General features: G+C 44.4%; 1 protein-coding gene across 1 annotated transcript in view; it reads left to right on the top strand.

The window, feature by feature from the left end:
• Positions 1-7,451: 7,451 nt before the first annotated feature.
• ITIH6 (inter-alpha-trypsin inhibitor heavy chain family member 6) overlaps positions 7,452-17,296 on the top strand; it is a 41,565-nt gene continuing 31,720 nt past the window's right edge. The window contains 5 exon segments of the mRNA XM_061179183.1: positions 7,452-7,553; positions 8,816-8,970; positions 14,320-14,410; positions 14,412-14,431; positions 15,277-15,524. Of these exon segments, the coding sequence (XP_061035166.1) occupies positions 7,452-7,553; positions 8,816-8,970; positions 14,320-14,410; positions 14,412-14,431; positions 15,277-15,524 (616 nt within the window).

Genomic DNA, 17,296 nt, shown 5'->3' with positions numbered 1-17,296 from the left:
TCACATAAGTATCAATAATTGGGTCTATTCAAGAGAACAAAATAAGATGTATAAAAAATTGAAAGTAGACAACATTATCATTAATTACAGAGTATATGAATGCAGACCTGGACAACCTGAGAGCATCAATTAATGTTGTTAGAAACCATAATAAAATTCAACACAGTGGTCAGTTATAGAATTAATATTCAATATGTTTCCTATATGAAAAGTAATTCAAATGGTTATGTCTTCTGCTTTATGAAGTCACCTTTTCCTCTATTAAGCAAATAAAATATGAATCCCTATGTTCTATGGACAATTCAACATACACATGCACACATACACACATACTTCACAGATATTCATAGTGGCCTTCTGTTCTCCTGACTTTTTCTCTAAATTGTTGCTCCCTCCAAGTTTGTGACATCAGCTCACCACTTTCTTGCCTCCTAGGTTCTCTCCCCCCATCTACAGGGCTTTATTTCACACTAGACACAGCCCTTCCTTTCTTCCAGTTCTAGTACCCCAAATTCCCATCCCTTTCAAATCATGGCAAGCCTTGAATGCCAAGATAAAGACTTTGGTCTTGATCCTGAGAACACTGAGAGGTTATTGAAGGGTTCTAGGCTTGGATGCAACATAGATTTGTGTTCTAGAAAGAACACCACTCTAGCTGCCTAACCCATTAGGAGTATGAATTAGATGTCTTCCTGGAAAAAGGGAGAGTAGTCATCCAGGTAAGCAATGATTGTGGTTAGGCCTAGAGTGGTAGCAGTGGAGGTCATGAGAAGTGATTGAATTCAGAAGATATTAAAGAAATAAAAAGCAAGGCTTTATGAATAATTGGATGTAGGGAAAGGGGTGAGGAGGAGGGAAGTGTCAAAGGCAACTCTTGGGAATCTAATTTGAGAGATCAAATGTGTAGATGGTAACCCCTTTCACTAAGATATGGAATACTAACGGCTCTTCCCTGGGCCTGGGAAGAATAAAAACCTTAGAAGAGACGGGGCCCAGGGAAGAGGCCTGGAGGTCAACAGCAACCTCAGCATAGGTGAAGGAAAAGGAGCCCAGGAGAGAGACAGATAAGTAATGACCAAGGAAACAGAGAGAAAAGCAGGAGAAAGTAATGCCACAAAACCAAGGGAAGAGAATATTTCAAAAGGTGGGAGGGGTCAATAGTGTTGAATACTACCCAGAGGTCAAGAAAAGTCCTGAAAAATGTCTAGGGATTGTAGCAGTCAGGTAGTGGTCTGGTCTCTGGTGACCTCGGAGGGGATAGTTTCACACTTGTGGCATAGGTTGATAACTGTTTACTCCAGTATACATTCTCCTCTCCTTCCCTATAAATAGAAAATCTGATTTTTACCTGGACACATAACCTCCTGGAATAAAGGCCATGAGGATAAGGGTCACACCCTAAGGATAGTGGAGGAGTAAACTGAGAAGAATCGGGATCTCTAACAATTTCATAGGGCTACCATACAAACTTTGGACTGCCTAACTCTGGATTTCTTTTAGGTGAGATAAATACATGTATGTCTTATTGAAGCCACTGTTTGGGAGTCTATGCCATGCAGCAGTTTTATGACTGCAGTGAGTTGAGATGTGAATTGCAGGTGAGGTATTCCTGACAATGAGCATAAACTACTCTTTCAAGAAATGTCTGACTCTGATTTTGAGACTCTCCCAAAATCTAGCCCTGACTAGTTTTCCAGGCTTTTTCTTGCTATTTTTCTGAGTACTGCGTATATTCCAAACAAACACTTCACTATTACCAGATGTGCCCTGCCTTCTCTTACTTAGGAGCCGTTGCTCATACGATTTCTTCCCTATGGAACGCCCTCTGTTATATCTACCCTTTGTTACAACCTCCATCATTTTAAATTCCACAACATTTTAAGCCCTGGTTGTGGCCTTTGGGATCCTGGGGTAACTTTAAAAGAATATAGAGTCAGATCCTTAGGAGATATTGGACTCAAGGGACTCAGGCAAAATCTCAGTCCATGTCCATCAGAGAGGCATTCCCAGAGACTTTCAAAGCCAAACTTCCCCAGTCCCCTCTCAATGCCAAACACCTTCGTAGCATAATACCATAACCACTCATCTTATGATCTGGGGATCAGAGGACAGGATGAAACCTTAACAGGAGAGAAAAAAATAAATTAACTTACAATCTTCATCATTTGACTAGAGAGATTTCCTCCCACCTTCTCTCTTTGTAAACTCTTGGAATCTTTTGAACTTCAGCATCTGCCCATAAACTCTGACGAACCTAGGTCGCTGGGTCCCAGACCGGTTTCCAGCATTCATAAATCAGCAGGCAAATACCTGAAATCATATAGATCCTACATATTAACTGGGAACAAAGATGAAAAGCTGAGTTATCACCAAGCAGCTCTGTTCAGGAGATAAGGAAAGGCAGGCTAAAGACTGCTTACTGCAGAATGTCAGGGGATGAAACTGCCTAGTACCGGGGCATCCAAGATTTCAGACACCTAAAGCTTACATGAGAAGCCCAGAATAGCCTCACCACCAGTCCTCTCCTAACACATTTCCCTTCCCTCAAACTATATAAAAATCAGTACCTCTGAATGTTGGAAAATTCTGAAGGCTGGGAGTAAGTGGCAAAGTTTTCCTTCCAAGGCTACCTATCACTTCTTTAGTCATCTAAGTTGTACAGCACAGCCTAGCAACCAACTTAATATTGGACATCAGACTTTCCTGTTCTTCACATTTCCTAAGCCTTTCCCATCACTGGGAAAAGCTTCCTAACCAACCCTTCTCCTGGACCCCACTCCCTATCGCTGTTGGGCTCTTTCTGTTCCCAATACACAGAGAAAGCAGCTCCCCTCCTTTCCATTTCCAGGCTCATGTGCCCTCTCCCTTGAGCTGCTGGTGAATTCTCATTGTTTTCTTCCTTTTATGTACAGGGCAATTTAATTCATTTTGTATCACTCTAAGCCCTGAGAGCTATTCTTTCCACAGCCAAAATGACTACATTTTATTAAACCAAAGGCAAATTTCCCATAGACGAGGAAACCGGCTACCCACTTTTGAACTAACACTCCTTCTCCCCTGCTCTTTGCACATTGAGTCCTTCATCAGCACATACCTCTGAGGCAGGTTCGGGCCTCACATGCAGACGTTGAGCATCAACTATATATTATGCACCTCTACAGAGGTGGCTCTTTCTCTTGAGGGGCTTACATTTCTACTGTATGAGCATTAGCCTCATTTTGTGGCGGACAAATTGGGGGTGAGGGAGGTAACTTGCCCATGACAGAGCAACTAATGAATGGCAGAGAGAGGACTTGAACCCAGGCCAGTACGATGCCAAATACCAGAGCCTCCACTACTATGCTCAAGTACTGCCAATGTTTTAAGTCCCATAATATCCTTTCCAACCCTCTTCATAAACATATGCAAGGCACATTACAGTGTGATTTTCCTCCGTGGAGGCAAGTCTAATTGGATATCTACATATCCATTCTGATATTGTCATAAAGTGTCATAGGATATATAACTATTTTGTTGTAAGATCAACATGAAGTTTTTAGGATCTTATTTTTATTAAAGTAATGCACATACATGGCAACAAATCAAACAGTACAGAAGGAGCACATGATAAAAACCAATGGTCCCCTGCCTTGACTCTCCCCATCTCCATCCCACCCCCCTCAAAGCAACCTTTTAACAGTTCTTGGGCTTCCCTGGTGGCGCAGTGGCTGGGAATCCACCTGCCAGTGCAGGGGACGCGGGTTCGAGCCCTGGTCCGGGAGGATCCCACATGCCGCGGAGTGGCTAGGCCCGTGCACCACAACTACTGAGCCCGCGTGCCGCAACTACTGAAGCCCGTGCGCCTAGAGCCTGTGCTCCACTATGAGAGAAGCCACCTCAATGAGAAGCCCGCACACTGCAAAGAAGAGTAGCCCCTGCTCTCCGCAACTGGAGAAGGCCCGTGCACAGCATCGAAGACCCAACGCAGCCAAAAATAAATAATAAAATAAAATAAATAAATTTATAAAAAACAAACAAACAAACAAAAAAAGAACAGTTCTTGCACTTAGTTCTGCTGGTGGCTCCCTTTACAACTCTAGATAACATGTATATACTTTGTCTCTTGGTTTATAAAATTTAGACAATATCTTGTTGACTCCCAAGTATGACAATGAGGGCTTTGTTTCTGTACACTGCCTCACTTTTCCCTCCACTCCCCTGCAATGTTTAACGCTGATATTCCTTTTTTGTTCCTAGTTAACTTTGTAACTTGAAAAAATATGTATACTCAAACCTTTATTCCTTATTCCATCCATTTTTGACAGATAATTTTGACTACCCACTTTTTAGGACAAGGATGTTAGAGCCACCACCCTCCCTCTGCCCATTCAATGACCCACATTGTCAGTTTGATCTTTCCTTCACATTGTCTAGGTTATTAACATTTACATTCTGTTCTGCAGCCAGAACCAGCTCTTCCCTGCTTTGTCTTCATGTTGACTGTAAAACCGGAAAACCAGTCATGATTTACATTATCATGACTATGTAAATATTTTTCAAAACCCAGCCAAGTAGTGAGCCAGGAATACAGCTCCTTCTCTACAAGTCCTATGTCACAATCTTTCGGCCTCTTCAAAGAGAATGTTTCTACTATCAAGGTCAAAGGGAGTCCCTCTTATATTCCATCAGCTGCTTATAATCATGTTATGTTTTATTTTGCTTTGTAGTTAGACCATGATTTTCTTGAACAGGTACACACACACACACACACACACACACACACGGATTCTCTAATAGCCTTTCTTTATTCCTCGAATTATTTGCCTTTATTGTATTCATTCTTTCAACAAACATTTATTCAGTATCTACAATGTGCCAGGCACTGTTCTAGAAGCTGAGGATACAGCAGTGAAACAGATCCTTGTCCCCATGGAGGTGATATTCTAGTGAGGAAGAAAGAGAAAATGATCAGATAAATAAGTAAAATATATAACAAGTTTAAGTGTTATCAGTGCTATAGAGAAAAATAAATCAGGGTAAAAAGGATAGGGAATGCCAGTGAGAGTGGGAGGTTACTGAAGTTTTAAATAGGTTGGTCAGAGAAAGACTCACTGAAAAGGTAGCATGTGAAGAAAGACTTGCATGAAGTGAGAGAGCTAGCCAAGTGGATACCTGGGGAAAGAACATTCCAAATAGAAAGAACAGTCAGTGCAAAGGCCCTAGAGCAGGACTGTGCCTGGCATTGTTTGTCTCGTGCCTGCCATTTTTGAAGAACATAAAAGTCAGTGTTGCTAGACTAGTGGAGGAAGGCAAGGAGGGAAGTAATAGAAAATGAGGTCAGATAGGTAATGAGGGCCTGATCTTATAGGGCCCTGTAAGCCAAGCCACAGTGGGATCCACAGGAGGGTTTTGAGCAGAGGTGGGAGAGTATCTGACTTGGGTTTTAAAAGGATCCCTCTGGCTGTTGTGAAAATATACTGGTGAAGGGGGAGCGGGGATGACAAAGTAGGAAGCTGAAGACCAGTGAGGAGGCTGTTGTAGTAATTGCTTGGGTTGGATCCACTGTTACCTGGGTTCACTGTTCTGGGCACCTGTTCTGGAAATCCTTCTTCAGCTTTGGAAAATTAACTTCTAATAAGTTTTTGACAAATTGTCCTTTATTTTTTCTGTTCTCTCTGGCTAGGACTCCTGTTATTCAGATGTTGAACCTGCTGGATTAATCTTCATCTCTTAAATTTTCTCTCCTACTTTGTGTTTCTTTGTTTTTTGGCCCTGCATCCTGGGAAATTTCCTCAATTTTATTTCCCAGTCCTTCTGTTGATTTTCTTTTAAGTTCAGCAACTTACTTTCCATCCCTAAGGAGTCTTTCTTTTCTCTGATTGTTCCTGTTCTGTGGCATTTACTTCTTGTTTTATTCAGGTTTTACCTTCTTGAAATTTGCTGAGGATATTATCATTTCTTTTCTGAAATTCTCTTTCCTTTCCAAAATTCCCAAATTTCTCTGGGGTCAGTTGTTCTATTTTCTTATTTTAGTCTTTTGCTTTCATGCTGCAGTTTCCCTTAATTTGCCTGAAGACCCTTGGTTATCCATCCCAAGTAAGGGAAAAGGACTGGTAGCTGATGTGAGTTTCTCTGTTGTTGTATAAGCAGAGCTGTTTTTCTAGCTAGGGCTCTCTCCCATGAGGAAATTCTGACAGGAAACCTCATGTGGACTTGGGGGAGGTGGCAACTGACAGGCCATGGGTCACCAAATACAAGAATGAGGAGGCTTTGTTATGCGGTACCAAATGCCATAGGACAAGTCTGAATGTTCCCTACGCAGTTTGTAAAATGTCTTTAGAGATTTTGCCTGAAGGTAAGTGCTGGGGCTGCATGTGCTCTATGTGGGTGGAAAGGGCAGAGGGATAGGGGTTCTGACTGATGCTGATGTCCCGTGTGCACACCTTCAAGTAATTTTCTTTCTCAGCTCCAGTTCTCACTCTTGCCCTCCACAGTTCCTGTAGACACAGTCCAGAACATCTCTGGGTTCCCACAGACAGACTGACGCCCATCAACTGAGCATCTCCCCACCCCTCCCCCACCTAGGTCTCCGGAGGGACAGGGAGCTTCCCATACTTTCGAGATCAATCAGGCCTCATCCAGCTCTAGTCCTAGCAGCTAATGTTTACTGAACGCTTACCATGTGCCAAGTACTGTGAAAGTACAACCTTTTTTAATCTTCATAACAACTTTATGAAATAGGTGCTATTATTATTCTCTTTTTATAGGTAAGGAAACTGAGGCTGCAGAGCAATTAATTAAATTTCACAATATTACACTGTCAGTAAGTGGCAGAACTGAGACAAACCCAGATGGTCTGAGTCCAGTAGTTCTATTTTGAACCACTATCTTATTTTCTCAGTCCTACCCTAGCCTGTCTTGGCCTCTGAATATTCTGGAGATAGTAAGGCTCATATCTGTAGGAGTCAATTTTTATGGGACCCTAAGTAAATCCTTCCTGTCTCAAGGCTAAAATCCATGCCAGAAAGGACCAGGATTGGGGCCTTGCTCCACCAACCCCTCTCTCATATCAGCTACCTTTTTAAGATGATCAGTGCTAAGTGACCTTTCTCTGGCCTCAGTTACTGGGCTCCTGTGGATGTTTATAGGAAAGAAAAACCCCACCCTGGGCCAACACAGCAAACAGACAGACCCAGAACTCTAGTATGTTTAGTTTCCATTCATCTTACAGCTGGATGATGGGAAAAAGGGAGGCATGGAACTGGCCCCTCTCCAGGCAAGATGCCAACCCCAGCTCTTGGACAATCCTGGCTTGTGTTGATTCAATGCCACATTCAGAGTCTTCCCCACCCTTCAGGATAGTCCCTCCCTCTCAAGAGAAGGGATACCTGAAGGCTTAAAAGAGCACGAGTTTGGAGATAGGGCCCAGACCTTCTGGATGTGAACAACAGCCCCAGGCCAGAGGTGGCATCATGTCTAAGTGGAGATGCCTCATCCGTATCACCTTTTTGCTGACCATTCTCCTGGAACTGACATACCAGGGACCTTCTGGGCCCTCCTCATCAAGCACAAAGGTTAGATCTGGGATGAGGGAACAGAGCTCCAGGATTTGCAAGGAAATTAGCTCCTTGGGGGCAACAGCGGAAGGTTATTTGGTCTGCTTTCTCAGTCCTAGGAAACTAGGGCCAGAGGAAAGAGTTACTATTTTCTGAGCATATGTCAGGTGCTCCACCAGGTATTTTAGAGTTATTATTTCATTTAGTCCTTACAGCATCCCTGTAAGCTAAGCTCTACTATTATAGCTAAGTAGATAGCTAAGCTATCTACTATTATAGAAGAGGAAACTGAGGCTCAGAGATTGACACAGTTAAGAGGTGGCAGAACTGGAATTTGATTCTAGGTCCATCTGACCCCAAATGCCTTCATTTCCCACTGCCCCACACTGAGAATGAACTAGACGTGTGGGTAGATGAAGGGATCATGGCTTCAGGAAAGGTCAGGAAGAAGATCGATATGTTACTTGCTGTGCGGCCTCAGGCTCTGGGCCCAGTTAACACATCCGTAAAATATGAACAATAATATTATGTAGCCCATAGAGCCGATGTGAGGATTAAATAAGATCATGGATGCCAAATGCTTATCATGCTTTCAGTGTCTGATTGTACTTATCAGGTGCAATTCTTTTTTTTTTTTTTTTCCTCTTTTGGCCCTGCCGTGCGACATGCGGGATCTTAGTTCCCCAACCAGATCAAACCTGTGCCCCCTGCAGTGGAAGTGCAGAGTCTTAACCACTGGACCTCCAGGGAAGTACCCAGGTGCAATCCTTTACACTTGAGTTCCTAAAAAGGGAATAGATATAGATATAGTTATAGACACATATATCACAGTGTCTTGCACAGAGTAGAGCTCAATGAATGACAGCCACTCTGTTATATTCTAAAGCCTTGCTACTCAAAGTAAAATTCATAGACCAGCAGCATCAACATAACCTGGGAGTTTGTTACAAAGTCAGAATCTCAGTCCCCACCCCAGACTTGCTAAATCAGAATCTGCATTTTAACAAGATGTCCAGGAAATTCATGTGCACATTAAAGTTGGAGAAGCACTTGTCCAGAGGTCCCTTGATTTGTGATCCTCTGTGAGCCTTTGGGTCTGAGACTTGGTAAAGCTCACTGAAATATTAGGCAGATCCACAAAATGAATGACAGAGGCTGTTTTCCCTCTCTGGGCCTCAGTTTCTCCACTTGTACCTTGAGGCCTGTCCAGGAGTCCTGGGTACTAGTGCATGGAGGCCAAGGATAGAGTCTACCTAACCCACATCCCTGTCTTCCCTCAGCTGTTGATGAAAAGCTATTCCATGCATTCTACTGTGATTTCCCGCTATGCCCACACCTTGGTCACCTCTGTCCTGTTCAGTCCGCATGCCAAGGCTCATGAAGTCATCTTTGACCTGGATCTACCTCGCCTCACCTTTATCTCCAATTTCACCATGTAAGTCTGCTTCCAAACTCACTGTTTTATTCATTCTTTTGTTCATTCTTTCAGCAGAGCATAGTGATAAAGAGCATGCACTCTTGAGTTTGAATCCTGGTTCTGCCAACTATGGGACTCAGGACAAATCATGGCACTTATCAGAGTCTCATTTTACACATCTGTAAAATGGGGATAAAATTAGAACCCACCAGGCTTCCCTGGTGGTGTAGTGGTTAAGAATCCGCCTGCCAATTCAGGTGACATGGGTTCGAGCCCTGGTCCAGGAAGATCCCACATACGATGGAGCAGCTAAGTCCGTGCGCCACAACTGCTGAGCCTGTGCTCTGGAGCCCGCGAGCCACAACTGCTGAAGCCCGCATGCCACAACTACTGAAGCCCGTGCACCTGGAGCCCGTGCTCCGCAACAAGGGAGACCACCGCAATGAGGAGCCCACACACTGCAACGAAGAGTAGCCCCGCTCGCCGCAACTAGAGAAAGCCCGCACCCAGCAATGAAGACCCAACGCAGCCAAAAATAAATAAATTAAAAAAAAATTAGAACCCACCTGAGAGGATTAAATGAGCTAATATATGTGAAAATATATGCTAAAATTAGTGGCGGGCAGATAATATTTCCTTGATAATATTTGCTTGATTATTTTTTTAACAAGCATTTCCTGATGCTGACTGTGTGACTTACACTGGGCTGGGTATTACGGAAAGAGGAAGATGAATTGCACATGGTCCTGCTCCCAAAGAGTTCACAGTCTAATGGGGGAAATAAAAATGAAAGCAGAGGGCTTCCCTGGTGGTGCAGTGGTTGAGAATCTGCCTGCTAATGCAGGGGACGCAGGTTCGAGCCCTAGTCTGGGAAGATCCCACATGCCGCGGAGCAACTAGGCCCGTGAGCCACAACTACTGAGCCTGCACGTCTGAAGCCTGTGCTCCGCAACAAGAGAGGCCCGACAGTGAGAGGCCCGCGCACCGTGATGAAGAGTGGCCCCCACTTGCCGCAACTAGAGAAAGCCCTCACACAGAAACGAAGACCCAACACAGCCAAAAATAAAACAAATTAAAAAGTATTCGTTATCTGAAATTAAAAAAATTTTTTAAAAAAATGAAAGCAGATAATTTTAATAAAGTATGCTGGGAAGAAAGAGAAGCGTGAATGCAGGATGGTGGGAATGGCGAGGCCTACCAGGAGACAGTGGTCAGTTCCCCAGCCCCACGCAGAGAAAGCCTCTCAAAGATGACACCTAAACTGAGGTTCAGAATATGAGCTGTTCATCGGGCAAGCAGGCTGAGGGCAGGGCTGGAGAATCCAGGCAAAAGGAGCACAGGAATAAATGTTTCCTCATTAGGGGAACTGGAAGGACTTCAGTGTCACCAGAGTGTAGGGCACAAGCAGAGGTAGAGAGTGGTCAAAATTGAGACTGGAGAGGTAAGGAAAGACTAGGTGGTAGAGGGCTGCCAATGCCAGACCAAACACCTGGCCCTTACTTGATGGTCTCCAAACCATCTTATGTGTTTGCACGCCCATCGGGAAAAAATTGATCACGTACTTCCCAAATATATATTATTTATTAATTTATAAAGTCTATAAATATACTACTGAGCAAATATATTAGGTACATTATGAAACATATGCAAAAATATACATAGACAATGTAGGAGAAAACCCTATAAGTAGAGTGTTAACATTGTTTTCCCACTCCCTCAGTGTGTGTTGGAGTGTACACACTCTAGCACCCCTGGAGTGTGTGCACCCCACTTTAGAAATAACTGTGGCCCATAATGAGGAGACATGGCAAGGTTTTAAGCAAGGAGTGACAATAGTGAGGTGGGGTGGGCTGGAGGGGCCAGCTGGGAAGCAGGGAGCTCAGTAAGGAGCCTGGGGCAATATCCGCATAAGGGCTGCTGAGGGCTGGAACAGTGCAGTCGGGGTGGGATTTGAGAGACCATAAGGAGGGAGAAACAACCTGGTGCATACATGTGGGGAGTAAGTAAAGATAGAAGGTGCCCACCTGATTTCAGCTTGTCTGACCTGGTAGATGACAGTGCCTTCTTTGAGATGGTAAACGTGAGAGGAGGAGCAGATAAGGAGAAGCTTGGTGGAGCCTCATTGGCTCATATAATACCTTAGTGTGAATTAGAAAATGGCCTTGAGCTTCGGGAAGAGTGACTCAGATTTAGCAGATGAATGAGGCCAGCATGTGCAGAGTTTCGGCCTTTGCTCAGACCCCCTCACCAGAGGTGGGCTTTGTGCTATAAACAATCTGTAAGCCTCTATTAACAGTAGCCCTAGAGCCTGAACTTTGTCATCAGGAACCTGCTGGCCTTGATGGACAGATGGCACTTCCCCGAAGAGAGGAAAGGTTGGAGGAGGTAGGCAGTGTGCCCCTGGCAAGGGAGTTCATGGGAGAGGTGGTGAGGTAGTCAAAGAAAGCTTCCGGGAAACAGGATTTCCATATGGGTAAGACTGGAAGGGACCAGGATCACTGTGTGTGGGTGACCCAGGAAGATCAAAGGCAAAAAAGGCAGCATGGGTTTGGAGTATGGGGGCTCACCAGAGAGGTTGCTGGTCAAATGATACAAGAGCTAAGCAGCCAGACAGAATGTGGATTTTTGCTCTAATAGCAAAAACTCCAAAATAATTTTTTTAATTAAGCAAAGCATGCTGGAGGAAATGTTTTGGGCAGACTCCATGGAAAGTATGCTTGCTGGAGGCAGCACACACACAGAAGCCCCAGTGTGCTGCTGCCAGACCAGCCCCACCCTACACCCCCACAACCCCCAGGAGACCTTGAGGCAATGCCAGCTCAGCCCACCCCCACATGAGCCCAGCCACAGCAATAGTCTGTTTCAGCTGCCTAGAAACACTTCCCACCTGAGTGGTCTTTTCTGCAGGTTGCATATCCTCCTCAAGTGTTCCTAGAAACTGCTGCTTTGGTCAAATAACTTCATTCTACCCCAACCACCCCCAGTACCTGTGCCTTCCATTTGTAAAATAGAGACTGTTGTTCCTGCCGCTTACAGAGTTGCAGTAATATTCTCTAGGACATGGAACTATCTATCACTCCTCAAAGACCAGCTCTGACCCATCCCCCCCTTCAAGATTTATCTTGGACTCCCATTCTCCATATCTAGTCTTCACTGTCATATGAACTCAATTGAGTCTACTGTTCAAAGCTCTTTATTCTCTAGGCCTACACAACCACTCCAAACTTCTCTCCATAACTCCTTTCCCTACCTCTCTGTTCCAGCCAAATCTAACTACTTGCTGTTCTCTGAAACATGGTCCCTGTGTTTTCCTGCTGTCTGTATGGAATGCCCATTCCACAAATAATTGTTGAGTGCCTACTATGTGCCAGGCAGCATTACAGGTACTGGGGATACAGCAGCAATTAATACAGACAAAATCCCTGCCCTCAAGGAGCTTACAGTCCAGTGGAGAAGGCAGATAAGGGAAAAATAAACAAGGAAGTATATGTCAGTTTATGGATAAGTGCTACAAAGAAATAGAAAGTAGAGCAAGGAAGATAAAGAGTGAGTGGGAAGGCGCTGTTTAGGAGTGATCAAGGATGTCTCTCTGAGGAAATGACATTTGAACAAAGACCTGAAAGAAGAGAGAGTATAAGATTTGCCAATATCTGGAGGAAGAGTGTTCCAAACAAAGGGAACAGCAATTGTAAAGGCTCTTAAACAGGAGTGTGCTGAAAAAACTCAAGAAACAGCAAGGAGGCCTTGGTGGCTGGAGAATAATGAATAAGGTGAAGAGAAGGAGGAGATGGGGTTAAAGAGGTGACAGGGGACCAGATAGTATAGGACCATGGAGGCCCTGGTGAGGACTTTGGCCTTTACTCTGATTTGAGACAAGAGCCACAGAGAGTTTTGAGGAAAGAAGGGACATGGTCTGACTTAGGATTTAACAGGATCTGTCTGACTGCTGTGAAGAGAACAGATAATAAGGAGGCAAGGCTTTAAAGAGGGAGGCCAGTTAGTAGGTTGTTGCATTTATCCAAGCAAGAAATGTTGGTAGTTTGGATTAAGGTAGTAATTGTGGGTGTGGGGAGAAATAGTCAGATTGTGGACGTATCTAAAAATAGGGTCAAAATTCCCTGATGGATTAGAAGTGGTGTATGAGAGGAAGAAGGGAGTCAAGCATGACTCTAAGATTTCCAGCCGAACAACTATTTCCTGAGATAAGGAAAACCAAGGGAGGAGCAGATTTGGGAGGTGGGGGAGATACAAGGAACTCAGTTTGGGATATGTTAAGCTTTAGGTGCCTATTGGAAATGCTAGTGAAATGTCAAGTAAGCAATATACAGGTCTGGAGTTCAGGAGACAGGTCCACACTAGAGATACAGATTTGGGAGTCATCTGTGTGCAAATGATATTTAAACCCATGGGACTAGACGACCTCACCTAGAGAGTGACTGTAGAAAGAACAGAGAGGAAGGGGAGGTCTAGAACAGAGCCTAGGAGTGTCCCAAAGATTTAGAATCAAGAAGAGAAGGAGCCAACAAAGGAGACTGAGGAGGCATGGCCAGTGATGATCATCTGTCCAAATCTTCCCTAATTTGAACTCCCCCACCACCAAGGCCACCTCCTCTAGGACCTTTTCTGGAAGACTTGGGCAAAAATGCTTCTTCCCTTCTTTGAACTCCTTTATACTTTATTACCTTCCTTAGAGCAATAGGAAAAACTGGGGTAAAACAAGTTTGAATTAGTATCTCATTGGTCTCTGAGCCCGCTAAGGTCAAGGCCCCTTCCCTAGTCAATCTCAGATGCCTTTGCAGCAATTTGCATTCTGCTTTCACAATTTTTACTGCTTGTGCCACTCACCATATTATTTACTTAATATAGTTTCTGTAAATAGATACACTTAAGATTACCTAAGTTAGGCTTATCCTAAGTAACAATATCTATGAGCTCGTGTGTTCAACGTGCTAGTTATATTTTTAATACATATTACAGTAAATATATAACAATTGTAATAAAAATGTTCAGTTGTGTCCCACCTAAAATTATTTTATGTGCCAAAACATGGAATTCATTCAACACTTTGGAAAACATAAAGTCCTAACACCAAGTCAACCATATACCAACTGTGTGGTCTCTATTTCCCCACCTGACAAATGGAGATAATGATAACTGCTTCACCTGGTCTTATCACCCTGGACTCTCCTCTCTTCTCTTCTTCCTTCTCTCACTCTGGCTTCACAGTTATATTTTGCTCTTTTTCTCTCCCCATCCCTCATCCTCCTCCTCCATCTTCTTTGTATGTCTCTTTCTGTCTATGTCACTGACCATCTCTTTTTTCCTTTCTCTGTTTCTGTCTGTCCTTCCTCTTTCCTGCTCCATCAGGACCATCAACAATAAAGTCTACACTGCAGAAGTCAAAGAGAAGCACCAGGCAAAGAAAATCTATGAGGAAGCGCATCAGCAAGGAAAAAATAGCTGCTCATGTAGGCATCAGGTAAGGCTCCAACCAGTTTGAAACATGACAAGTTCATCTTAGATGTGTGATCAGGGGCTTACACATGTTCTCACTTGACCTCAATCTCTACCTCTGTAAAGTGGGGATAATGGTCTCTACTTCATAGGATTACATGGAGATGAGGTGAGTTAATGACTAGCAAAACCTATAAGAGAGTAGGTGTTCAATAAATGGGAGTTTACTTCACTACTTCCACTTTCCTCCTGCCAGCAGGATGTGGCTTATTTAAGAACTGGCATCTTCCGGTAAGGTTATGTTCAAGTGAGATTTCTCTAAATCAAATCCTGTTTCCTAACTGAGTTCCATTCTGCTGGCAGAAGTGTATTGTCTTCCTTCAGTGTTTCCTCCCAGCCTCCAAAAGAGTTTCATCAAGCACGGAAACTTTAGGTTTGGCTACTGCATACTGAGGAATTAATGCCATATAAACAAGCTTAGTCTAAAGCATGGGGGAGGGGTGGGTGTGAGGGGTTATTTGAAGGGAAAGAGGCATTGTGTGTAAATTGAAACCTCTTTTTATAAAACAAATCATTAGTCCCTTATTGTTTTATTGTAGATTCAGATTTTCATTAACATAGTTTCCTTATGGGTAACCTGCCTGTGATAGAATTTCTTAGGCAGAATATTTAAGAGGATGAATGAGGGAGAGAGACAGTTTAACAAGTGGGTGAGTGAATAACTAACTGTGGTCGAGGGACTTAGTTGAAACAGAAGCCTGGCCAGGTCTGCTGGGGCCAGAGAGGGGGTAGCCAGAACTAGGTCATCTGACAGCTCCCCTCCTCCTCATGAGATCCCATCTCTTTCATCCTCCTCCCTTTCAAGACCAGGAACTGAGAATCAGAGAAGTTTCGCAACTTCACCAACCTGGCAACAGCCACAAAGGTGACTTTTTTTCTCGCCTACGAGGAGCTGCTGCAGCGGCACCAGGGCCAGTACCAGCTGGTGGTGAGCCTGAGACCCCGACAATTGGTGACAAGGCTGAGTGTAGAGGTCACAGTGCCAGAAAAGACAGGCATTGGCTATCTTCACGTACCACCTCTGAGGACCAGCCACCTGCCCACCAACACCCACTCAAGTATGTGAGAAGCACTACAGGTCAACCATAAGACTGGCCTTCCCTAAATGGGAAGCTGCCCCCTTTCCCTCTGCTTCCTTCTAATACCACTTCTGCCCTAGGTTCCTTTCCCATTCAAACAAGGAGAAGAGGGCATGTTTGGAGTTGAAAATATTTCGGTTACAAACTTGGTCTCATCCTTGCAAGCTGTGGGAAACCAGCAAGTCCCACATTTCCCGCAGTGGTGATTTCCCTCCTGAAATTGTAAAAAGTGGAGAAGGGGTTGCTAGGTCAGCTCCATGAAATCATATGTTGACAATGCTAAGGGATTCAGAGCCCACACTTGCTTTCCTCTGGAATCACCACTGAGAATGGAAGGGCAATGGGAGGACAGTGTGAAGTGCAGGCTGCCCCAGAAGACATCATCTCAGGCCCTGTATGCCAGAGAGACATCCTGGCTGCCAGGCTTACTTCAAACTTCATCTCAAGGTGTTTGTTTGTTTGTTTGTTTGTTTGTTTGTTTTCATCACAAGGTGTTTGAAGGCCACAATGGCTACAGCAGAATCGCTATGTGAGCTGTCAGAATACAGATTCCTGGACCCCACCCTCCTGGAGTCTGCTTCAGTAGGTTGGGGAGGGGCCCAGGAACCTATTTTTTTGACCCATTTGCAAGTGAACTTGATGTCCAATCAGATTGGAGAACCACTGATCCGGCCTAGACGCCTCCACTGAGGGACAAGTGGACAGGCACAGAGAAATCACCCATGTCATGTGGCCACTCTCACTAAACTGTTTAGCTTCGGATGTCCTACCTACTTGGACCTTGCTGACCCAGAGAGACAGTATGGAATACAGACAGGAGAGAGACAGACACAGACCTGAGTTCAAATCCCAGCTTTGACCTTCTCCAAAGGTGGGGCAGCAGGCAAATCACTCACTGGCTCTGCTTCACTTTTCCCGTCTGTACGATGGCAACATGCAATCGATGGCCCGGGACCACTGTGAGAATTTGAGAAAATTCCTCTCTGCAAATCACTGGTACAGAGTAATGAAGACCTGATGATAATTGTAATCATTAGCATTATCGAGCACTTACTAAGATCCAAGTATGGTTCCAAATGCTTTATATAAATGATCTCATTGTATTTGCAAAAACACTCTCTATGAAAGAGGAGCTATTATCCTTCCCGTGCTACAGATGAGGAGCCTGAGGCTTAGAGAGTGTGAATAACTTGTCCAGGGGCCCACAGGCAGCATCTGAGTCCTTGGAGCCTGCACGCTTAAACCCTAAGCTATAAATGGCAGCTCCCTCCCCCGCTTCTCCTTAAAGGTTAAACGGAGGGGAGAGCCAATCCTGTGGGGATAAAACAGAACAAAGACCTCTGAAAGGAAGGAAGCCAAGGGAATGTATGTAAGCAGGCGCCTCAGAGAGTATGGGGGCTCAGTTTGCCCCTAAGCTTCCTGACAGCTGTAGCAGGAAAGGGGGGCGGGGAGCAGAATTCCCTAGTTTCCATTTTCTGGAAAAAAGGAGGCACAGAGGCATGTCTAAATGGACATTTGTCTTGGGCTGAAATTCCAGAGGAGTTGATCTTGTGGCCAGCTCAGCAAACATCCGGGACCAGAAGTTCATCTGTGATTTCATGAGGCGCTAAAAGTCTTATTCACACACGTGATTCTGAGAGTCAAGAAGCCAGAGGGGGAAGAAAACACATGAAATTCTATCTAGAAGAGAATGTTGCTGGGCTGCAGTTTCCCACAGCAGTAAGGGACATGGGAGGAGACCGAGGCCCTGA

Source organism: Eubalaena glacialis, chromosome X, assembly GCF_028564815.1.
Source record: "Eubalaena glacialis isolate mEubGla1 chromosome X, mEubGla1.1.hap2.+ XY, whole genome shotgun sequence".
Classification (NCBI taxonomy): Eukaryota; Metazoa; Chordata; class Mammalia; order Artiodactyla; family Balaenidae; genus Eubalaena; species Eubalaena glacialis.
Note: the sequence above shows the minus strand (reverse complement) of the source record. Positions and strands in the feature narration are given on the sequence as shown.